This window comes from Gasterosteus aculeatus, chromosome 7, assembly GCF_964276395.1.
Source record: "Gasterosteus aculeatus chromosome 7, fGasAcu3.hap1.1, whole genome shotgun sequence".
In the NCBI taxonomy this organism is placed as follows: Eukaryota; Metazoa; Chordata; class Actinopteri; order Perciformes; family Gasterosteidae; genus Gasterosteus; species Gasterosteus aculeatus.
In genome coordinates this window covers 19164002-19188928 of record NC_135694.1, presented here as the reverse complement: position 1 = coordinate 19188928, position 24927 = coordinate 19164002, and the positions used below count along the sequence as shown (strand labels likewise).

The following is a 24927-nucleotide window of genomic DNA, read 5'->3' as shown; positions in this document are numbered from 1 at the left end:
AAGAAAGGAAAATGCACCAAAATAATACTGTTCATTTAACTACAGCTCGACGCATGAGATTCATCTGCGTCATAACCCAATATGGGATTTCTCAGTGGATGACATACAATCCAGTGTTTCCCCTACCATTATAACAGCCCCCCCCACCCTCCCCACGCACGGCAGTTTCCGCCCGACACGTGCCAACTGCACTTGATTGTGCCTGTTAAAGAATATTCTCCAACTTGGCTTGTCTCCGACTTCTTCCTTCAAGTGTCAAACAGATGCTGGGGAGGAAGCGCCATTGTTGCTGAGCACCTATCGAAAACATTGAGCTCGTTTCAGCACAGCGCTGTTCTGAGCAAGAAAGCCAATGCAGATCTCTGGCACCCTCTGAAATTGTCAACATTTTTGTCCATTTGTAGAAGATATATCCCCCAGGTGCCATGCTGTGCCAGGCACGGCCAACTGGGATAAGGCCCAGGGGCCAACCCATAAACATGCTGCAGGGACTCCAGCCCAGCTGGCAGGGGAGCTCGTGGGCATCCCGCAGGAAGAGCTGGAGGAGGTTACTGGGGAGAGATGGGCGGACTTTGTACAGCTTTTGCTCGACAGCGGATGTTTTGTAAACAGCTTGGGAAATCAGGGCCCTTAGCCTGTTTTTTGGCCTCGAAAAAAATGTCATGGCCATGATAGAAAGTGTGAATACTCTTGAACTACCTTGTGTCTCCGGATGATATTGTGCGTGTTCTGATGTGAACAAATAAATCAATATAACTATATAATTATATAAGAATTTTGAGAATGGCCTGAAAGAAAATTAACTAACGACCCGTTTAGTCCTATAAAACGTGGAGATACCAGGCTAACATATGTAATCGATAGCCCAGTGTGCGGACAGTAATGATGGAAAGTTTCACGTTGAAGAGGCTTTTGTGCAGGCCTCACGGCAGAGAATCCTCAAGTCAGGCTCTGATTGGCCGAATCGTACGGTTCAACCACTTTTTTTGATCGCCTGATCCTATTCGAACCGACTTACACCACCTACTTGTTTGTGATGAATACACAATATTGCTGTTGGAAGTTGGTTTTGGCTCAGTTCTCAACCAAATTGATTCGGTTCACACCTTTGTGATTGTGGTGAGTGTGCCATTCTGGTACTTGTTTTTAGCGATGCCCCCCGTAACTCTGTTCTAAACGGGAAACATTGTTACATTTGTAAAAAATAAGGACTATTAAAAATCCTGGTTCTGCTACCGGTACTTTAAAAGTACTTCTGTGAGATCTCCACAGAAAACCTCCTCTCTGTGACACTGTGCCCATCTTTGCCCGGCAGTCGGATTGTGCTTAGCGTTTACTGAGCGCTGGGTCAGTACAGACACACGTCATGAGAGGAGAAAAACATCGGACCCTTGGATACATTTTACCCAAGTATAATGTTGATAACTTTCGTTGCCACTAATGCAACAAAACACTCACAAGGAGGTAATATCTAAACATCTGGCAAACAAGCAGAACATGAATCTTATATAAGAGCAGCCATCCATCCTTGTCCATTGCAGGTGAAGTGAGCGATGCCATATAGAGTTTGCTAATACGAAAAGGTTAATAATTGACAGCCAATCACTTCATAAATGTTTGCAACATTCTAACAATCTCACTAAAGCGATGCTAAGATCCTGAAGCAGGTGTAACATTGACCTTGCTCACCGTCTAAGTATAGCACGTTTAGCTGAGGGTGATGGGAGTGTAATTCGTTTTACAGGCCTTTTTTTATTATTCAGTGACTCACCACCTAATTACAATTCATCCAGAGAGGAACATGAATACATGTAAATCTCATTTCACGAGGAAAGAGTCATGGCAATATGTGCTGCAGCACATATTTCAGTCTAGGCCAAAAAGGGCAAGACCAACATTGTCATATATGGACTGCTGTGACGTTCAAACTCTTTAAATAAAAATAAAGGTTTGATCAAGTGAAGAAATATATAAAATATGAATGCTTGTCCTGTAAACTAAAAAAGGGACTTGACAGTTGACGTCTGGATTCAGCCAAAGCTACCACACATAGCAACGATCAACCCCTTCAGTTTCTCCCCACGTGCGTATTATCTGCACAAAACAGGCAAGTGGAAAGCGTAAACAAAGAAAAATCAGTCATACTTCAAAGGCTTTGAATGTTACAAGCCCTCCATTGCGAAGGGACAATATGCTGCATAATGCGCCTGCTGCATAACATCATCGGTATATTGTTGGTAGACGAGGAAATATGAGCGGGAGGACCTGGTGAGGAAGATTAGTTATGTTGCAAAGGTTAACACATGCATGAATTCAAGCTTGGAATTTACTATTTATTTATTAATCAAGAACGTGCTAATTAGAAATATCCTTCCCTCCACCCCCCCCCTCCATTGTGGGATTCAGATGACAGGAAAATGCAATTAAATATTTGTTGCCACATATAATAAATAAACCAGTGCCCCGACAACCACAGTCAAGACAAGTCATCATCTTTTTCCTCAACGCCCCGAGCAGCCTCACTAATCCCCCTCCATTGGATTCTCGGGTCGGCCTCTGCTCTGAGGAGTGGGACGGTCCAGCGAGTGCATCGCCCGGCCACATTATAGCCGAGTACGCGCGCGGGGATTCTCAGGGCGACACTCACAGAGCGAGATGAGGTGGTTCGGGCAGAATGCAGAGGTGTCCACTCTGAATTCAAGACGCATGAACAGCAGCCGAGTGTTTGTTGGGACGGGAGCGCCTTCACTGCAACATCACCGACTCCACACCCCCAGTTTTCCCCCCCTCGCTTTGAAATTTGTAGTCTTCAGCCATAACCGGCTCTGACTCAAGTGACATCACTCGAGGCAATGAGATTTCACGCAGCTCCATCTGGAGCCACCGGGTTGGTGGGGGGGGGGGGAGAAGATTTTGTTTCATTGGGCTTCAAATATTTAACATCCAGAGGCAGTGGGGTAGAATAACTGGCTTCATGAAAAGCGTCAAATGAGTCAATGAAAATAACACACATTTGCCGTTTAGCTGGCACTCCTCGCTAAACTATTTGCCATCGCTGTCAAATCGCGAAGCACCTTCATCCCACACCGCCCGCCCGACAGCTCTCGTTACCGCCCGCTTTGCTCCCGCTTGCCCACTTACTCCACACCCCTCCTGGCCGACAGCTTGTCCGCGCACCCTGGGAGACCACCGCTACACCTCCTGCCTGGCAAAGCCAACCTGTCACACTGGTTCAGTGCACTAACCCTGAATCAGGTCTAAAGCCACTCATTCAGTTCGTGCGCCATCCACCAAGTCGGACTCCTCGGCCCACACATACATTATGGGAAGGCCAATAACGGATAGTGACGAACTAACTACTGCCTACTGCCCTCCCCCCTTCTGTCTCTGGTTGGCTGTTACCTATGGGGTCAGATCGGTCGCAGTAATTGCAAAAAGGCCCACTAATGCAAACAGAAAGATTCACAAATGCGCAGTTTCACAAATATATAAAATTTACAAATGCACAAAGAAGTATTTACAAATACATTCCAATGCACAGAAATAAATTACGTTTATTTATATTTTTTTGTGGATCGCATTTGTGTATGTGTGGGTTTTTTTAGACTACCCTGACGGTGGCTTGATTTGCAAATGCGCTTTTTTTTTTTCGACATGGACCCATCGATAGCCAGCGGCCCGTGCTCGATCTTTATCCGACATACATTAAATTAATAAGACGGTGCACAATCTTTTCTGTCAATCGTGATGATGATATTCGGCCCATTGAATCCACATCCGTGACCAAGAAACAAGTGTTAGAGCAGTGCACCTCAGCTGAATTAAATGAACCGGCTGACCCAGAGGTCCCTTAGCAGTTTACCCACCGTTTCATTGCAGCGGGAGACACACAGCTGATGGATGAGCTAATTAGAGCAGTTCAACGCCAGTTCTCACAAAACACATTTCATGTATTTTTAACATATTTTTTATTACTTAACTTTTAAAGCCAGCAAACCAGTTCACACTCAATGCATAGTGTTATACCAAATTAACATGATCTATTACATAAAACCCATGACTGATCTAAATATTTAGTGAATGCAGGATTTAATATTCAGCACCACGTTGAGTAGATTTACATCTCGTCAGTGCACCTTTACCTTTTGTGCCCTGCGTTGCAACTTGTCGTCCTGTGGGCAAAACTCTGACCAACATTCAACAACGTCGTTCCCGACTGAGTTCTTTTAAATGTTTTTCTTTATGTGTGAATAGCTGAGGAACGTAAATCACTATTCTTGCCTTAATTTCTGTATTGGGAACAGCCAGCTGAAGAAGTAAAACAAGCGGCCGGCTCGATAAACAAACCCAGTGTATTTAAATAACGATGGCATATTCAAAGGGAATGTGCCATTTCCTCGCCCCCCTCTGGGAATCTGAACAGCTGGCCGTTACTGAAAGACGTTTGAGTGCGTGTGTACTTCAGCACACAGATGCTACAAACCACACAAGTACTTTGTTGTCCTGTGGTGGGTATATTTATTTTAGGGTGGAACACTCAATGCTTCAGAGGGACTAAAGGTTTCTCATTCATTTTTGACAATCCACAGATGCTTCTTTTTTCTTAAGTTTCTTAAGCTTTTTGTATTTGTTGTTGCCTGAGTTGCCTTGAACACGTCTCTTTTTGATGAGCCCGAAATGTATTCTTCTTTCGAATATATTGTAATTAGACTACATTGTTATGCAGTCATATTCTAACCCATTTGACAGAGCTTAATTATACTCTTGACAACCAGAATATATCAAACTGTGCTCTGCTCAATGAAGTGCAAATCGTGAGCTCGGTGTTACATTTTTTTAGTCTCAGTGGAGATGTAGAGCCTTGAATATCTGACATCATCTGGCTAATCAGCACTTTCTTCTTAAAGTTGTATTTCTTAAGATTTCCGTCTTCTCAATTGGCATCACAGCGTCACGGTGCTAACGGCATGTTGGGTTTCACGTTTCAGCAAACAGTTGTGGTGTTTTCCTTTCTGTTGAGGATTACAACTTTAACCAGCAAAACAAAACCCAAAATGTTTTCAAATTGAAAATAAGTGGGCTGCCGTTCAATTAGAGGATTGGTGGTTTGATCCCCGGTCAGAAGAATTGCTCCTGTAACAGAAATAGAATAGAAATACAATCCCCTTTACCATCAATACAAATGCATTTAACATGAGGAAGCCATGATGCTTGATTGATGCATGTATTTATTGCCCATGTAATAGGCACATTTTCCCATAAGCCTCAAAACTATTTCAGGACATTCTTGTGTGCTCTGAACAGCTGTTGTAGTGACCTTCACCTACTTCGTTTTAACGTTGTTGCAGCTCATATGGAGTTGTTATTACAGGACACATTAAGTTTCAGAAAGCCGTTCCTATTGAAGATAGATTTGCTATGGAGAGCTTCCCTTTGAGCAACATTCAGACCTCGAGCGCTGCATTCCTCAAAGCTCCGTCTTTACCGAGCAGCACGATACGGCACGTCGGCACCAGGGCCACATCGTAATGGGGTTTATTTAGATATTACAGGTCAGCTCCTCTGAGGGGTTTTGGTTTAATTAATATACACTACTAGTTAACTCATCAGCGTTCCACCTACAGTACAGTGGCCTTTTTTTAGGCCTTAATTAAATCGAATTACAATATTGTTCTGCAGGAGGTTGAGGGTTGAGGTTTCAATCTGTTAAGACCAATACAACAAAAGGCAAACACAACCACTTACTATCCAAATATTGATTGAAGCCTGTGGCGGATCGATGCAAGAGATTTTGACTGAGAGAAATGTTAAAACAGGGGATTGTGGACTCCATTGTTTTTTACCGGGGAGACGAGTATTTTTTACAACTGTGGATTGTATTAAATATAAAATGGTCAAACTCAAAACAATAGATGATTTATATTTTTTTGAGCCAACCTTTCTGCCCCGATCTCTCCCTGCAGGGAAGTCATTGGACACAGAGAGCCGTTGCCTGATGACAGTAAAGACAACATCACCATTTTCACCCGAATTCTTGACAGGCTGTTGGACGGATATGACAACAGACTACGTCCTGGACTGGGAGGTGAGCAACACTAAATGGTTATCGGACCACAGATGGATTATTTTGTCATGGTTTCAGCTCTTGGAAAGAAGAATATAGGTGATTGGCCAACAGGAACATATCCACCGATTACTTCAAGTCTACAAGCTGCTGCAAACAATATCCTAAGATCTAAACTGTATAAACTATACCTCCTTTCTTTTGTCAGCATTCTAATTTTATGGATATACTTTATAATTCCAACACTAAGATCACACTGATGTCAGGTCGCTTGGTGCTCAGTAGGTGGGAGTCTTTGTTCTACAACGTCCAATTGGGAAATAAGCACATGTCAGTGGAAATTATTTCTCTAACTATTTCATCCAAACCTTCGCACCTGCCGGTGCTGCATAACAGCAAGTCCACACGCTCAAGCAGGCTTTCCCTTTCCTCAGTCAGCCAGCTGGAAAAGTCCTTTTTGCTCTGCTGCGTGCCGCTGAAGCCACAAGCTCGGCTTTCAGGCTGCGAACCCAGCAGGCCGGAGGACCTGGTCTCCACGACAGCAGCTGGAGAAAGGAACCAGACGCCGGCCGTTCTGGTCGCATTCTGCATCTCCAAGGGCACGGAGAGTGAGAGGACTGTCGGTCCGGATGGTTTTCCTTTTGTAGTGCAGACACTGAATGTACAGAGCGGTGTGGTGCAGCTAAACATAAACAGGCTTTTCCAGCAGGCTTGAGAGAATATCGCAGGCCGGAGACAAACACAAGAACAGCAACTAGAACAGTATAAGCCACAAGCGCTGGAAGGACTGTAAACCTCCAGGGTTGGTTGAAATGTTACACTTCATTCATATACTAGAAGGACATTTTAGCTCTAAGCAGCCTGATCTCCAAAACCTGTTTGTAAAAATTTATACGAAAATCTTGAACATACAAATTCATAGTGATACATACGAAATAAATACGGACTGCAACTGTCACCCTATTCAAAGTGAATGGGGACCTGCACCCCGTAAACACACTTTGTGAAGTATAACGATGTAAAATAAACGTGTTATGATTGCATTTTTAACCAGAAATCAATGTTAATCTGTAAGAATACAATACTAACCCTAACCCCTTCAAAAAATCCAACATGGCGGAGAAACGTTCACTCAAGAATCCGACATGGTCCGCGATGTTGTTCACTCAAGGGGCGTGGTTAACCACCGCCAGTTCGTATGTATTGTTACGAATTTGTATGTTCAAGATTTTCGTATACATTTTTACGAACAGGTTTTGGAGATCACGTTGCTCTAAGAGATCAACAAATGCTTAGCAATGCCAACATTAGTATGAAACCTTATGTTGTAGAGCTATTTGTATGATTTATTAAGCAGTAAGATGGACACAATAAGATGAATTCCTCTTTACGTCTATATTTTTTAGAATAATAGTGTCCCCTTTGTGTATTTAAGTAACCAGCAAATAAACGTATCTTTCACTTCAGATAGAAAGAAACAGAAACTCTTGACAAAGATAGCAGTACTCAACACTATGGATTATTCTGGTTTAAATCTAGTTGATATTGCATGTGCCATATAAATTTAATTGTTTTGTGTTGCAGTTAGATCTTTTTTTTAATCTCATTTTTTAAAATATATCACATTACAATTAAAAGACCTTTGGTCTAGAATAAAGACGTTGATAGTACAACCATCCACAAGCGAAAAGAGTCAAGAGTCAGTCAAAGTCCACAGCTTCAACGTGTACATTAACAATCTTCCTCCCCCTGCTGCACCCCTCCCTCCCCCACTCAGCCACCGTCCTAGTGTGACAAGAGGGGGTCGCCTCAGACAAGACGGACGGGATAGAAACTGTAGAAAACCCATTTCATTTAATTTTCAGCACCATATATTAGCGCTGCCCTGGTGCTCTGGTGCTTTGTCATAAACAGAAAACAGGGCAACGCATTGTGTTCCCCCCACCATGCAAACTGCTGACCGGCTGTTGTGATAATCACGCATTTGCGGGAACCATTTGTGTCACAGGGATGATTAATGTGGAAGTGGATACCCCTCCCTCAAGGGGAATCTTTGCCAGAGGATTGAAAAATTCACCTGTGGGTGGTCAGTTAGATCTGGGACGCAGTTGGAGCCGGGGATCTGTTCACTTTTGGAGAAAAGCCTCATCACTCTACGGTTGCACCACAGGGATCAGCTATTTGTCTCACCAACAGCCCAAAAGCCTGCTTCACACATTTGCCCCAGAGGAGCTGATTCAGCCCACTCTGAAGAGGGGGGATTTTGATCAGTCATGACTATCACATCAGGCCCTGCCTGATGCTGTGTTCAAATCATTTGAGAAGTATTTGGAAAAACAATTATTACACAGCTCGCGATTAATAAAGTCCTGACTAATTAACCATATAATGATGAGTTGGAATGTCTTACAACAATGATTAATCAACCCCTTTGGACGCTGTAACGGAACAAAGGCAGCAATGGAGCCTGTAATGCAACTTAACATGCAACATTAGATTAGGATTTAAGAACAGTGGCTCTCTACAAACGCACAGAGCAGACAAAGCTTGTAACCGTCATGCCCGATACATACAATAGACTACAACATGGGATTACAATATGTGCATAGAATTGTGTAATATTAGTAAACTGTTCCCATTATTTGTGTAAAAAAAAACACGCGCACACAGCTGCATTCTGAACAATGGCTGCTGTTTATTATCCCTTAGCCAGTCGTCCCTTTGGGACTGGTAAATGTTTTTGGGGCAAGCCAACTCAATTTGTTTTGGGTCAAAAGGGACGTCTTTTCTCCAAAGACACAGACTTGAGCCTGGCCCAGAGCATGTTTTATGCTGTAGTGGACAAAACTAGGTTTAGCTAAATAAATGGTAGTTTTAACCTACTGAAAAGGACTTTCCAAAGCATCTACGATGCTGCTCAGCAACATTTTGCCCCAGAATCAAGGTTAAAGAAACCCTCCTGGGACAACACTTGAGAATACTATTACCAATGCCGACTAGCAATGCATTTCTGGAAAAGGCCTTTAGCATACTATTTGTTCAGCATTATGTTCCCAAACCTGCAATCGCTGCCACAGCAAAGTTGTCACGGATTTGAGAAAATGATGCACAAAGACGGCAAGAACTCAGATATTAAGCCGTCCAACAGGGGCACGAATCCTCCACCGCTCCTACATGAATCTAGTTTGTCCTCAGTTTGATGCGTTCTTCTAACCCTTCGTTAGGAATTTTTGTGTGAACCGGCTTAGTTAAATGCCAACCGGCAGACTTTACTGACGTGTACACAAGCAATCAGCTTATCAAAGACAGAGCTGGAGCAAAGCTTTTTGTACATAGACTTCACTGTAATGTTTTCTTTTTTTTCCTTCTTCATTTTGTCGGGTTCTTGTTTCTTTCTTCAGAGAGTGTGACAGAAGTGGGGACAAACATCTTTGTTACAAGTTTTGGGCCGGTGTCGGATACAGACATGGTGAGTATGTTTCATGTTTCCATGAGTCATCTCGTCTAAGCATATTATTGGAGTTCACTTTACTGTGACAGAACTAGTTGGAGAACATTTGTCATTTTGGATTATTCAGAGTATGAACCTTCCCTGCACATTAATACAATTACATTGAAGCCAGCTTCTCTCATTTTCTTTCTGTTCCTAGTAAGTGCTGCATGCAACATTTATGACTTCCTCTTCAAAAACTTCTTTCTTTTGTAGTATGAAAAAAATATATATATTTTCCCTCTTGCATGTAGTGCTATCTAGCAGTCGGGATTGCTTTGCCCGGAGTTGCATATTTTTGGAGATTTCAGTGATGTCCGCCTCCTCTCGAATATGAGGAGACTTCATGGCACTTGATATTAATAAAGTAACTATCTATTTATTTAACCAACCGGGGTCGAGCGACACAAGACCCCGGTTGCTTAAATAAATAGATAGTTACTTTATTAATCCTGAAAGGGGAATTTATTTTGCTCATTTATACACACACACAAACAATAAATTACACAAACATAAATGACAAAAATGCTAAATGTATACAATTATTTTTTTTCAAACTAATCAATACTACAAATATCTAAGCAAACAAAACAGTGTAGTGAGGATAAAGTATAGGCAGGTTCCCACTGGAAAATGCTGTTACTGTCCCCTATTGAATATTTTAAAATCGTCTTATGGCAATATTGTTGTAGCCCAACAGTAGTAATAAACACTTTTATTTAATTAGTAGATCATTACTAATGCGATTTGTAGACGATTGTCCTCTAGGTATAAGCAATTAGGCCTTACAATGTTAATTTCACTACTCGGCTAAAAAAGACAAAATCAACTGCGGGTCAGTTTTAACCAGCAGGGAAATATTACATTTATGTGATGACATTGTATTATGACAACCGCCGTTGTCTGTCTGCAGTCAACGTACTCTCTTTATAAATGGCACTGTTCTGTGTTAATTCCATTTTGGGCCCCGGATGACCTTCTTTAAACAGCAGATGCCGGAGACGGTTCATGCTTTGTCTTGGGACCTTATGCAGCATTTGACATATTTGATCAAGCCGCTCTAATTGACCGCCTCGAGCACCGGGTTGATTCTCCGGCTCAGCGCTGAGATGGCTCCACAGCCTGTATGACGTAGCATGATTAATGGCTTTGTGAAACATTTTTTGTGGTCTCACCAGAGGGCCATTGTTACAAATCTCTATATATGATCTCCTCTGAAAAAAGGCTTTCTTTTTGTTGTCTATTTTCATGTTTTATTGCTCATTACATGGTCATTTAAGGGCTACATCTATTTAGCAAAATGGCCATTGTTTATGATTATTTCTTCTGGATGAATTACTCTTAATTGTTGCTAATGTGTGCGAATTGGCAGGCTCAACCCCAACCGGATCCTTTGCCAAAAAAGAAAATATGGTTGCCCCTTTTTGGGACCTTATGTTTTGATTAACAAAGACAATACGTTGTAGTACTTTACCTTGAAAATGAATATTTGACAGTTTATTTTGCTCCATAAAGTCTCTCTAAAACAGATGATTATTCTACACACACACACACACGCACACCAAAGCACATGCAATGTTGGATAGCTCTGGTTCTTATTAACGTATTTGTTTGAGATTTTTACATTTTGTGGGGCTGACCGACGGGGGTGTGGAGGTGGGGACAGACAGACGGACTCAGTCATCTTCCAATGTGCTCTCTGTCCACTGGTAGAAGTGTGCACACCTGTGTGTGCGCGCGCAGACATGTCTTCTCCACACATCTGGAGAAAGCTGCAGGTCTGCTGAGACTCTCAGCTGCTTCAAATCAAGACTGAAGACTTTCCTGGTTGCTGCTTTTAATTGAACCGGATTCAAGTCTGTCTGTTTTTACTTATTATTTGAAATGTCATTTTCTTTTGCCTGTTTTAATGGTTTAAATAGTTTCATGTGAAGCACTTAGAATTGCTTAATTGTTGCTATGCTATACAAATACATCCGTCTTGCCTTTAATGCAGAGACCATTTGACAACATTTTGTCGCAATTCATTTATAGCTGTATTATTGTGACTAATGGGCTTCTACCGTCCCCCTGCTATTCCAAAACACCCACACACGGTAGGTAGCTTGCATTATTCAGTGACAGTTAAATACTTAATCACATTACCTTTTGCATATTAACTAGAGTGATATCCCCGAGTGACTGATTGTTTCAATCAGCACAGCTCTGGGTGACATCAACTGTGAACAGAAAATATGAAGACATGATTCCAAGACCACTACCTCGGTCCCCCGCTCCACTCTCCCCACCTGTCCCCCTGATATGAAATCATGAATGGAACAAAATCTCTATTGCTCACCACTTTCAAAGCCCTAAACAACGTGGCCCCTCCCTACCTCTCAGACATCCTCCCCCTCAACGCCCCAACCCGTTGCCTCCGGTACGCTGAAAAAAAGAAAAAAAAAACTCAAGACCATCAGGAGCGTGGGCAACAGGGTCTTCTCAGCTGCTGCACCTCTCCTCTGGAACACCCTCCTATCATTCAAGCACACACCTCTTCAAACGTGCCTTCAACTGCTGAAACCTACACCCCCACCATGGACCACATGACCCACTTTTTCCTAAGAGTATTTGTTTGTTTCCCTGTTTCTCTTTCTCTTAATATTTGTAAAGCGTCTTTGGTTTGGGTACTAAGAAAAGCGCTATATAAAATTAACTCATTATTATTACGATGATGCACGTTCTGTTGATTTCCTGTACACGTAGGTATACAGTAAATGCAGTGGGTTCTGCACTGTAAGGATGACGAGATTTCAATTTAGCACAAAACATATTTTGCCGACTCTGGCAGGCACTTGTCTTAAACTACCTTTAATACAATATACAATAGCCATCTAACACCGTTGTGATCTCTTTCCTCTCACAGGCATTAGGTGTGAAGCGTTCGTGTTTAGTCATCAACATTGTGCGTTTATCTTGAGTGGTCAGTGTTGCCCGAGCGTGGCTGTTTGGATTAGGTACTCTCTGTGAAGTGGCTTGTTAACAGTTGTTGGATGTCAAACAACTACAAAGAAACAAGAATAAAAACAGATGCACACCCAGAAAGAGTTGCAAAATAAACACAAAGCGAACATGCATCGCTTTTTACACGTCCCTGCTGCGTTGTCTTATGATCCGTACATCAGTCAGACTACTGAAGTTACAAAACAGCAGATTTTTATTTATATTATAATGTATACGGCCGTTTGGCGTGGTGAGGATACAATTAGTAACTTTAACTTTTGTCTTGGCACCTCCCCCCCTTAAAACTGCTACAGTCTATATCTGTTTTAAGGTGCTGACAATAGTGGGTTGAACTTTGTGAGAGGGCTAGCCTCTTTTTTATCCATTACAATAGAAAGTGATTCATCTTCTTCAACAGATTTCACCTTTTGGGTCTCTTTGGGCTCAATTGGAGGCCATATTTTTATTCTCCTCTCAGTCTGCACTTGGCAACATCATGAATCAACTCCACAGAGGACAGTCAGTGGGACACGTGATGTCTGTACAGGACATGGCAACCCACTTGTGGTAATGTTTTGTTACTGAGGGGACATCAGGCGTTCATGTCTACTAGTAATGTCCCAGGCAAAAATACCGGTAGTCCCTACACACTCATGCTTTTGGGATGTATTCAATGGGCCTGTAGCTGCCAAGGATTCCACAGTTTTGGTAAATATCTGGAATGTTTTAGGAGTTTTAGAAGGATTTCACTGATCTTTACCCAAATTAAGGCTCTGGCTTTGGGCTACGCTGCCTAATCTGTCTCCTTCTGCACAGAACACTGCATTAAGAGTTCAAGCATCGCCTTTCAAGATTTTCCACACCTTACCGTCAAAATTGTTCAGGCTAAAGAGCCCTCAGGACGCATCACGCTACAAAACAGACGGCTTAGTACACGTTCCAAGTTGGTAAATATACATTTGAATGTAGATTGCACATGTTTACATCTATGATGTAGTGGTGTTTAAAGCAATTTATTCCTCGTTTCTTTCTATTTACATTGTTGTCGGCACACCGAGAAGGTTATCCTGTGCAAATGTCCTACTGCATCCCGTATTTCGTCCTGCACAATGGCAGAATTTGTTGCAGAGCTAGTGAACATGGTTGCATGATATCCACAGGAATAAACCGTTGGACACAGATCCGCTCTCGGAGCTCTGAGGCACTTTAAGCAGTGGAGGGAATCAGAGGACAAGACGATTCTACAGTGCAGCGAGCAAATGTGGACAGTTGGCTGCACTAAATAAGTCGGCCCCGTCCGTGGACTTCAATAATGAGTGGCCTGATTTGCTGAAACCATTTCCCAAAAGTCAGGGAACCCTCCAGGAGTGAGTGGGTGGCTCGGTTTGAATTTGGAATTTGAAGAATAGAAAGTACTGTTGCTTCGGCGAGCGGAAAAGTGCACCAGGTTTACAGATCAGGTAAATGTGTGAGGTGCTGAATGGCTCGTTGTTTTCCTGATTTTTAAGAAAGTTATTTTTTGGCAGAGTCCTGGTAGTCTGAGCCAATGAAGTCAAATCTGCAGGAGGTCAGGGCCGTGCGATGGTGTCTTCTGGTTTGTGAGTGTGATACAGAGACGGGTGTGTTACGTCGATGTGGAGTATTGTGCATTGCAGTGATCGGTTCTGGGAAACAAAAGCATGGGCCAGATTTTTCTAGGTCAGTTAAAGGATCTCGGAGGTATTTCAGAGGTGTAGAGAAGCTTTTTAAGATCTTTCCTTGATGTGTTCCCCAAAGGAAAGTATTCTGTATCGGAGACAATTCGCCAGAGTTTAACAGATTAATTTAGGGCAGCTATCTAGTCATTAAAATAAAGTAGGCGAAATACCGCTGTATGCTGCCAAGGACATGCAAATGATCTTTTAGTCCTCGCTTTGTGTTATCATGATGTTACCGCATTGTTTCGCTCAAGATTCTTTTAATCATTCATTTGATAAACCTTTATAACTGTTTAATGAGTTTTAAATAGAATTAAGTGGCTCCTCGGTATGAATGAATAACCCATGCCAAAAACGCCACCGTTGCTTTTGATGCCACGCAAGTGAACCCAGACTCACCCTTGCTGCTTGAATATCTGTTCACACTCAAAAAAAAGGTGAAAACATCAGCTTGTATGTCAAGGTGGAAATAACTGGTTATCAGTCAATAATTAGTAACCGTGAAGCTTTAAAACACATAATGGGATGTTTTCATGGTTAGCGTTTTAGATTAAACCGACATTTAAGGATTAGAGCAGCGGTTCCCAAACTCAAGGATGCTGCAGCCCGATTTGAAATCTGAAAATCTTTAGCGGCCCACCCAAACCTTTAATCACAACTCTGATCAAAACATAAACTAGGGATGATTAAATGACCATAAGAATTTAACCGATTAAAAATCTATTAACCGACAATGCATGATTTGTATACCATCTTCTCCGCAGCTCATATATATTTACTTTAATACTGCAAGACGGCGCCCCATTTGACCTGTTTCGTTTGGCGGCGCCTTTTGTTGAATAACGACAGGCGGACAAGAGCAGCCTTTCCGAGCGAGAGCCTTATTGTTTCATTAATCTGTTCGTTTAAATTGTTTGTGCTTCATCAATTAATGTTTCACATAACTAATGTGCTGCTAGAATTGTTCAAATAATAAACTGAGAAAAAGATGTGCGTTTTGTAGATAATCAATTATCAATCGTTTTAAGTAAAATACAGAAATTTGCAACCCTAATGTTACGACCAGGTGTTACAAATAGGTTTATGGTACAACTATATACACAGCAAACAGATCCAAAAGGGCAAGGCAAAAATCAAGGCCGGAATAACACGTAATTTAAATCATAAATATTTTTATAGTCATTTCAAATTTTTCAAAATTGGAAATTAAAAACATTTTATTTATTTATTGTAAATAACCTCTCGCGGCCCACCAGTGGGCCCACACTTTGGGAATCGCTGGATTAGAGGATGGAGTTCAACCTGTTATTTTGTGTAAGGCTAGCGGACACAATGGGACACTGGAACAGCGCTGGATTGTACGTGGTGGCGCCAGAAGAGGAAGTCCTCAACATTCCATCATGATAAATCACAGTCAGGCAGCACGATACATCACCTGGGGACCATGATCACACATTTTACAGATGCATAGATGGATTTGTGAAAGTTCGGATCTGCTACAGTGATGTTGAATAAGAAGTCAGGAGATCACCAACGTTCTAAGGATTCATCCCGTCAGGCTTCTCGGGGTCACGCCGCCAGCGCGACCGAAATCTGAAGCATAACCCCGTGGAGAAACTTATACAACTAAGATACTGCCAGACCGAGCACACTTTATACCCTAGGCATCTCATCCTTTACGTTGTGAACATCGAGTCGTCCAATTACCCATCTCAGTTACATCAAGTGTCCCAGAAATGTCTGCTTCTCGCTCACCCTGCGGGCCACACGTTCGGCTTGCACTCGGACCCAAATACGCCGCATCTGCCTCCAGTGTGCCACTATCGCAACAGGAGGGAAGCAAACTGCATAAATCGGAGCGAAGCTCGAGTATTAGGCCGATAACGGGGGCCGTTGTTCGGAGTCGTGTCGGATTTCTGCAGTGTGTCACACGGAGACCCAGAATGTGGGTTACAATCTTGATGCTTATCTCCGGTAAGTAGGTAAGTAGCTTGTGCCGCCCCCTTTTTTTTTACTTACTCTTCCTTATCTATTTTTCTTCGGCCTTTTTTCCAGTCCCCCCCCGTCCCTCCCACATGAGTTGCATCTCATTCATGCAGTGTCACGGCACATTTAGCAGTTTCATGTTGGGATTTGACAGGTCTGCTGTGAGGAAATGGGACGCGATTGAGGCTGTCACAGGTACTGAACTGAAGCCTGGTTTGACAAAGATGTCAGTGATGGCCAGGTCACACCATGGTTTCAAAATCTCTGGAAACTCCAAACTCCAAAACACCTTAGCAGCTCAAGGTCTTTTGAACACAACAGATGGAGCTTTGTGTTACTAAAAATGTGTGAGTGAACTCTCGTATTCTGCATCAATCATCCTGACCCGGTTCAAAGAGTTGCTATTCCAATTGAGCCGTATTCAACATTTTTTTTTATTTGTCTTATAGCACCTTTCAGACAAAAAATACTTTTTTTCACACACCATTCATGTCATCGTGTTCCTTTGAGTCACAATCTGATTCATGTGAAGGGCGAGAACAACTTGAAAGTGGAGCATGCATAGTCCATTAACAACCTTAAACTTAATACGAAAATAGGAGTCACAAGAAACCGAAGGCTTCATAACCCTGCAATCATATTTCAAACAAACGGCAGGAAGTGATTTATTTTGGATTAAGAGCAACCCATTGTATTCGCCCTAGTTTCAACGTGTTCATTTTCTGAGCGTCGAGAAGATTACCCACTGCAAACTGCAATCACATCGGTGACGACAACAACATCGGAACAAATGGTGTAGGAAGGGACATTCCTCGCTTTTGGCATCCTGCGGACGTGAAACATGTGTGTTTGACTGATAGGGAAAAGAGAAAAACAGGGAAAAGTAGAACATGGCAATCCGTGTTCCACAAAACACTAACTCGGATTTATTCACTATATCAATTATCACTTCTCGGTTAATTTAATCATCGTTCCAACTGACCTTTATCAGTCAGATGCGTTTTGATATTGATTATAATCCACCCTCGTCTACAGTGGCATTTGAAATGAATCTTCAAAATGTACAAGAATGTATTTTCAAATTTACTGTAAGGAGTTACGTTCATGACAACCCAGTCAACACAACTGCAACACAAATTAGGTTTTGGACAAAATGTGATACTGTCCAGATCATTTTCTTTTTCTTAACATAGGGTGGAAACATGAATAAATATATGCATTTGTACTAATGCAACTAAAGAAACTAGTGATTTTTGTGGTTATATTTAGGTTACTCAGACCAAGCCCAGTTTAAACCCCTCACTCATTGACCAAGAATCATTTTTTCGATCAGTGGTTGTTAGACATGCAGCTGGATGCTCGATGACATTGGCGCCTGATCAATAGCCCAACAATCAATGGCTTTCTTGTTCCAAAATCTAGTTTCCAACATGGAAAAAAGAGGTGTCGTAAACTACAGTGAGCTGTCAACATTATTGGAGTTATAATTAACATGTAGTGCTAAACAGCGTTGTCTGCACTGTGGAATAGCGTGACCATATCGATTGTATCCTTTTCCAACTTACAGCTCTATATTTTTTACTTTACATTCAAAATCTTAAGACACACTTGTCTCACTTGAATAGAACTTTTAACAGTCAAATGATAAACCCACACTGCTAGCTTTCAAGCTAACGCGGAAGAGCGGCGCAGGGTACCGACAACGTCCGTGTAGACCACTGGATTGATCGACATTTCTGCCGCCCGCAAAATGTGGCTGAAACATTGCCGTCTGGAATCAAGGGCTTAGCACTTTGTGGACGCTACCAGTCAATAAAATAAAAGAGTGAATCTGCTCTGAGTGTTCTGCTTGTCAAGTGACAGCCACTTGTGTTTATTTCCCTGCAAACTGCTGCTAAAGAAAAGAAATCATTTTAATAATATGCCTCAGATTTAAAAAATACATCATGTCGCTGTTTTGAAACCGTTCCGTTTTGTTCACTGCAACGTATTCTTGTCTTTACCACCTTCAGATTTCAGGCTGAATATATTCGATGCCAAAGATGTTAGTTGGGCACAATGAAAGTGCTAAAGCATGTTTGTGCCTCAGAGCTGCAGAAGCTGATGAGCACTGGAGATAATTTGAGTTGGTACGGGATTCACAGCTCATTGAAAAGTCTCACACAGGTTACATTCCCAGCAGGGAAAAGGTGAATAGCACACAAGAAGTGAAGCGAAAGAGAATAATTGACAACCCGAGAGCCAGAAGGACCAGTAATTAGACTAGACATTAATCAAGTTCAGCAGAGCAGAGTCGCATGGATGCACCGCCTCCAGCAAGCCGCCTACATCATCACCACGCCCAATAATCAGAGTGTTATCTCTGGTCTGCTGTTTACTGTCGAAAACAAGATATCCTACCATACATCCCGTGCTAAATTTATACACAAGAATTGTGGAAACGATTAGTTACTGTGCAGAAATAAAGACGGATGTAATACCTAAATGTTTAGAATTTGATGAACCTATTAATTGAAGACAAAAGGCTATTAGATATTAGACACAACCTTCCCGCCATCACCAGAGAACCAGACACTGTCGTTTCTTTTCCCGAGTCTAGACTCATTTGGCAGTGTGGTGTACATTCTACCTTAACTGACACTCCTATCATTTTCCTCATTTCCTTTCCAGCTCTCTCACTCTCTCCCCCGCTTCCCTCAACGCTAAGCAATGAGAGCAAAGGAGACATGTTTGCATGTGCGTGACAAGCTTGTTCTTCCCTTTGTTTCCTAATACCTATTTTTATCCGTTTGTGCGTTCTTTTTAGCACTGCTGTGACAATCCTGCAGTATTTACTGAAAGTGTTCGGTAATTGACCTTGACTTGAAAACATCAGGGATCCTTTTAGTTATGGCTTACAGGACGATGTAAATGACAATGAATCATGTAAATTAACTAGAGATCGTTTCACCTGATCATTTGAATTTATTGACAATGCAAAAAGCTGAAAAATTGTTGTCTATATGCAGCAACTAAAGCAACTTTAAATTAAATTTGTTATCAAAAACTTAAAGAAAGTGAAATCCTACTGAGCCATTTTATTGCCCAATACATTTGACACGGCGCAAGTGTCTTATTTATATCGCTGCAAATATTTGGCTATCCAGTCGCTAAAAAACACGTGTGCACCAGCTCGGCCGCTTGTCTGTCTGCCATGTGGCGCTGGGCAGGACGTGCACATCGGGTCAGTCACATCCTCACAGCTGAAAAAATAGCTGCCAGCTGTGTCTGGAAATAATCCTGATAAGAGAGAAATCAAAACAGCAAAACTGTAGACCAGACACATAAAACAATGAGCTGAAAGACGGGGAATTGCGCCGCAGAACTGTGATGAACCGCAGAGTCATTGTCTTTCTCTTTGGGTTTGTCCCCACTAGTGCCTCCCCGCTGGAAGGCTTTTGATCCATTGTTTGTAGAACTCGAAAAACGCTCCACCTTTTAGGTCCCACTTCTAATCCATCCCGGGGCAGTTGTTGAATGCCCTTTTTTCTCTCCCCACATGTCCTTTCTTGTACAGGCGGGATTTCAAATATGCATATACACATATTTGTATGTGGGTGATTTGGTGTGCATTCTATTCAACAGGTGCCATGAATGCCATTTAAATTACAGTCGCTTGCTACAGTAAATCCATTCATGATCCGCGTCGCTATAAAAAAATAAGACTTGAAAAAAGATTTGAAAACTTCTGTTGGACGGAGGCTCAGCTCGGCCTCCTCTGTCTAGGAGAAATCAATCACTCACTCTGGAGGAACACCAGCTGGCATTTCAACCCATTGTGCCATTTGGACGAGCGTGGAGATTGACCACGCTTTTCCTCGATGCCGTCTTTCAATCTTCAAATGAATTCACCGTGTTTGCAGGAGTTATCTGTTCCAAGGGAAACAAACAAACCATGGCTGAGATGAGCCAAAGCCACTACCGTCTGTTTATTCATCGCTGGATGCTTTACACTGATTGGGATGAGGTTTGGCAGTGTAGTTGGATCTCAAAATGAAAAGGACAGAATAGTTAAGTGCTTACAAGAGTTTAACTATGGTAATGGAGATTTAAATGGCTAGGGTGGCTCTTGTGCCAGTATAAAGGTATTAAAAAGGAAGCTTTCTTGTGCTGTTGCCAAAAAAACACAGGACAAAGATCAACACATCACGAGAGTGTTCATCCTACTGCCTGTATGCGGTTTCATCACTTTCCTGTGATCTGAACAATTCTTCCTGCATTGGGCATTTAATGCAGGACTAAACTCGATGTGTAGTAATTGGTGGGAAAGAAGATAGATTACCATTGAAAGAGAGTGAATGTAATTTGTTACTTGCCCCCCTGAAAAAGCTTTAAATCCTTTTTTTCTACCGAAACTTAAAGGAAGAGTTGGAAGGATTAAAGTAGCATTTATGGGCAAAAATTCAAAACACAATATTCATAACCAGCCTTAAGGAGCCTAAAAGGCTTGATGCGCCCACAAGCATTTCAGCATCCACAGCTCGTTTTATCTATTGGTTTAATTACAATTTTTTTTTAAAAACAAAGTTGTTCTTTCAGGTAATTCAAGTAATATTTGGTGTCAATCCGCACCAGTCGGAAAGCGTTCTTTAATTCAATAGTTGTATCAAGCGCCATCATTTTACTTGAGTAAAATGTATTAAAGGTAATTAATTACTTTTCTTATATATATAATTCCAGCCCTCTAGCCATGACTATTTTTATTGGATGCGTTTATTGGAGATTGTGAGAAGAACACATGTGCAGAGTACACGTCTCACGGCATTATATGCAGACCACCAGGAGGCCAATCCCATCAATTAATAGGCGACCACCCTGCACCGTTCAGAGGGGCCCTGTTGATGGGTTGAGTGGAAACTGTACACCTCTCCCGCTGAGGATAATGTCTTTCTGTTGTGAAAGCCACTGAAAAATTACTTTATCTTTTTTTTTTTCCTTTCTCTCAGGGAGGTGAAGCCGGTTGCAGCTCACTGGGGAGCGTTGCACTACGCGAGCCCCTTTCACAGCGCGAGCAAAAGCCCAGAGCAAAATGAGAGAGAAGCACATACACGGCGTGCTTTTATTGATCACCAGCGATGTGTGCTGTTGCGTGAGATACGACGTAATTCCATCTCACTCTGTTAAAAACAGCTGCGTTCGGTCCTCACAGCCAGTGTGCACAGCTGATGAGGGAAGTCTGTTGCTAGGACACCAAGTCCCATTGAATGAATGATGTGAAATAAATTCCTTTTGAGGGGCTACTTCCTGCAGTAGTTTCATTTTTTTATTTATTTTTTCTCCGTCTGTTGGTTCAACACAGAAACACTTTCTTACATATTAATATTTCATATATTGCATAACAAGAAAACATGAAACAGATGTATATCAAGGTTACTAGACGGGGGTAATTTGTGTCTCGGGCCTAAAACACTACATCATTAACATAGTAATTGTTACATGATGGGAGACTACACGACTTTGAAAGGGCAGTATCTTTTGCAATGACTGGTGAAAGATGTACATTCGTCTGTTGGATAGAGGATACTTGGTGCTCGCCAGTTTGTGTCTTTTAGAGCTGTGCGTTTACAGATGGCGAAGCAATCGTCGGACTACAGCACATTCACACACAGCTGGGAAGTCGCGTTTCCACACAAAACAACACGTGTTATTTCTGTTATCAAGCTTTGCACTGTACTCCCCTTTAGGAGTACACCATCGATGTCTTCTTCCGGCAGAGTTGGAGGGACGAGAGGCTGAAGTTTGACGGACCCATGGAGGTTTTACCCCTCAACAACCTCTTGGCTAGTAAGATCTGGACTCCCGATACATTTTTCCACAACGGAAAGAAATCGGTGGCCCATAACATGACGACTCCCAACAAACTGCTGCGGCTGGTCGACAACGGAACACTTCTCTACACGATGAGGTGAGACGCTTTTGAAATCACTGCTCCCTTTAGAACACGATGGAGACTTTCTACAGCCGTGCCAGTAGTCATGGTTTGAGCTGAATGCTACAGTTAGCACCCCAACCTGCACCGGGTGAAAATGCCAACATGCTTTTGATCTGCAGGTGTAATTTTGGTCTAGTGTGCGTGTGTGTGTGTGTGTGTGTGTGTGTGTGTGTGTGTGTGTGTGTGTGTGTTATCATGCTACCAGTACCATTGAGCACTAAACACAAAGCACAGTTGTGGTGGGAAGGGTCTCTTGCTGGTGACTGAAAGCCATCAGCTCAACTCTAAAACTGCAAAGTTAAAAGCTACATGAAAGACTGCAACAGAATCATTCAACCATTGCAAACAGACGTACGTCTGGTGAGTTGTTAACTTTATAATAAAAATATAATAATGCTTGTATTGGCCTGATTTTGTACTGAAATGAATTTGCTTGAGCAAGCAGGGTTACGGTTTACAGAAAGGCAACGCGTTAAAGACAGATGGGCCCGCCTTCATCTGAAGTCAGCTGGGATTGGCTCTGTAAATGTGGGAATGATTTCGGTCACCTCCATACAGTGAGGCATACAGATTATTATTATGATTAACTGCCTTCTGATCTCATCTGACTAGCGTAGTAAGTATTGAGGGTGACATGAATATCTGGACCAAACTTTAATGGAAATTCATCTGATAGATGTTAACCACATTTCACTTAATCACACAAGAAGTCCAGGGATTTAAACTTAAGATGTGTGCAGCCAGTCTTATGTGCCACATATGTTTCCCATGCAGACAACTCAGTGAATAATTACTTGATCAAAGAAGTAGAATGTGCTACCAAGACAGTCACAGTCTGTGAGCAACACTGCTCGACTGGACAACGTGATCTCCAAAAACTGTTCGTAAAAATGTATACGAAATATTTGACATAGAAATTCGTAACAATACATACTAACTGGCGGTGGTTAACCACGCCCCTTGAGTGAACGTCTCTCCGCCATGTTGGATTCTTGAGTGAACGTCTCTCCGCCATGTTGTATTTTTTGAGGGGGTTAGGGTTAGTATTGTATTCTTACAATTTAACATTGATTTCTCGTTAAAAATGCGATGATAACACGTTTATTCTATTTATATTTCTATTTATATCGTTAGACTTCACAAAGTGTGTTTACGGGGTGCAGGTCCCCATTCACTTTGAATAGGGTGACGTCATCAGTTGCAGTCCGTATTTAGTATGTGTCACTACGAATTTGTATCTTCAAGATTTTCGTATAGATTTTTACGAACAGGTTTTGGAGATCAGGCTGGACTGGAGCAGTGATTCATTGCTTTTCTACCCATCTGATAATTAATCATTTTAACTTGAATTAAATACTTTTTAGATGCACGGCAAACAAGGTCAGTATTTTAAACCGTGGAAATGAAATAATGAAAAGGAATAATTGTGTGTCACAAAAGAATAGTTTGGTGATGTGTTAGCAGTTCTGCCAAAGGCCAAGAACGTAACATTACAAGTACTGTTGTGGTTGTATTACCAAGTACGTGTTTGGTGAGTGAAAGTGTAATAAACCACTATGAGACTTAAGAAAAAAGTTCATTTTCATGTTCAGTTTACTGGCCATGACATATCAAGGTTAAAGCGATATTTCTATCCAATTTCAAGAATCCATTAAAAATGTCAGTTCTAGAGTGGCTTTCGTTAGTGTTGCATTGGGATTTATTTCGACCCCGTGGTTTATTAATGGCATCAAAATCCACAAATTATTCTTTTTACCTTTTCAACTGACACATTGAAAAATAAAAAAAACCTTAATAAGTACTTGAAAGAAAGGCTTGCACTTATCATAATAGAGCATTGGCTGATTATTTGAGGGGGCTTTACTCCAAATTTATCTTCATTGTTAGAGGCATTGAGTACCACTCCAAAAGGAGACTGATAACTGAAATTTGTCTCAGCATCCTTCTCAGGTATTAGGTTTTAGAATATAAATCCATCCATTTTTATAGGACGTTTAGTCAGATGTGCATCACCATGGCTCCTTGTGTTGGTTTACACTGCGCCCAAAACAACCGCTTGAATCCATTTAATGAGCACGTCTGCAGCCTCCGAACTGACACATTCTGTGAGGGCCTCCGCTCTGCAGGATTACGTCATTATTTTTGGATTGAGAGAGCTGGTATTGTCGTTCAGTGCTGCTTTAGTCTTGTGTTTTGTGTGCAAGAACTAATTTCTCACTCAGTTCAGCTCCAACTGCTTACTGAAGCAATTATGTTCCAGTTTTAGACAATAAATAATAATAAATATACTCACTTTAAAAAGATAGTGCTGTATATTTTTGGTTTAAACTTTTTGCCCAGATTTGTTCTTAAATCTCCAGATTGGACTAAACAGCTCATGAACCACCAGACGCAAATCATCATTTGGTGCAATACTTACAATACTTTTCCCGCAAAACGGAGGCGCGCTTCCTGCGACAGGCGGTTTGCGCGTTCAGCTCAGTGCGGCTTGTTTGTACAAACTTCGCCTTGCTTTTACGTGTACATTGCGAAACAAATGTGTTTGTTGCACAGTTATGGGGATGGCAATTATGACTGAAGTATGTAAGTAACTGTTGGACAGATGACATTCATGTCCGCCTGAGGATGAGTTGCAGGGATTTACTCATTACTTTAGATGTCAGATCGGAATATTCTTTCTCAATTCTTAGGTTTATGACCATATCAAACAATACTCACCAGTCTCAGTAGGACTGTG

At 41.8% G+C, this 24927-nt stretch overlaps 1 protein-coding gene across 2 annotated transcripts in view; it reads left to right on the top strand.

Moving 5' to 3' along the window:
- gabra3 (gamma-aminobutyric acid type A receptor subunit alpha3) overlaps positions 1 to 24927 on the top strand; it is a 67105-nt gene that overhangs the window by 28812 nt on the left and 13366 nt on the right. For both annotated transcript variants that reach the window (XM_040181782.2, XM_040181781.2), the window contains exons 3-5: positions 5964 to 6085; positions 9466 to 9533; positions 21943 to 22163. In XM_040181782.2, the coding sequence (XP_040037716.1) occupies positions 5964 to 6085; positions 9466 to 9533; positions 21943 to 22163 (411 nt within the window). The remainder of the gene's footprint in view (positions 1 to 5963; positions 6086 to 9465; positions 9534 to 21942; positions 22164 to 24927) is intronic.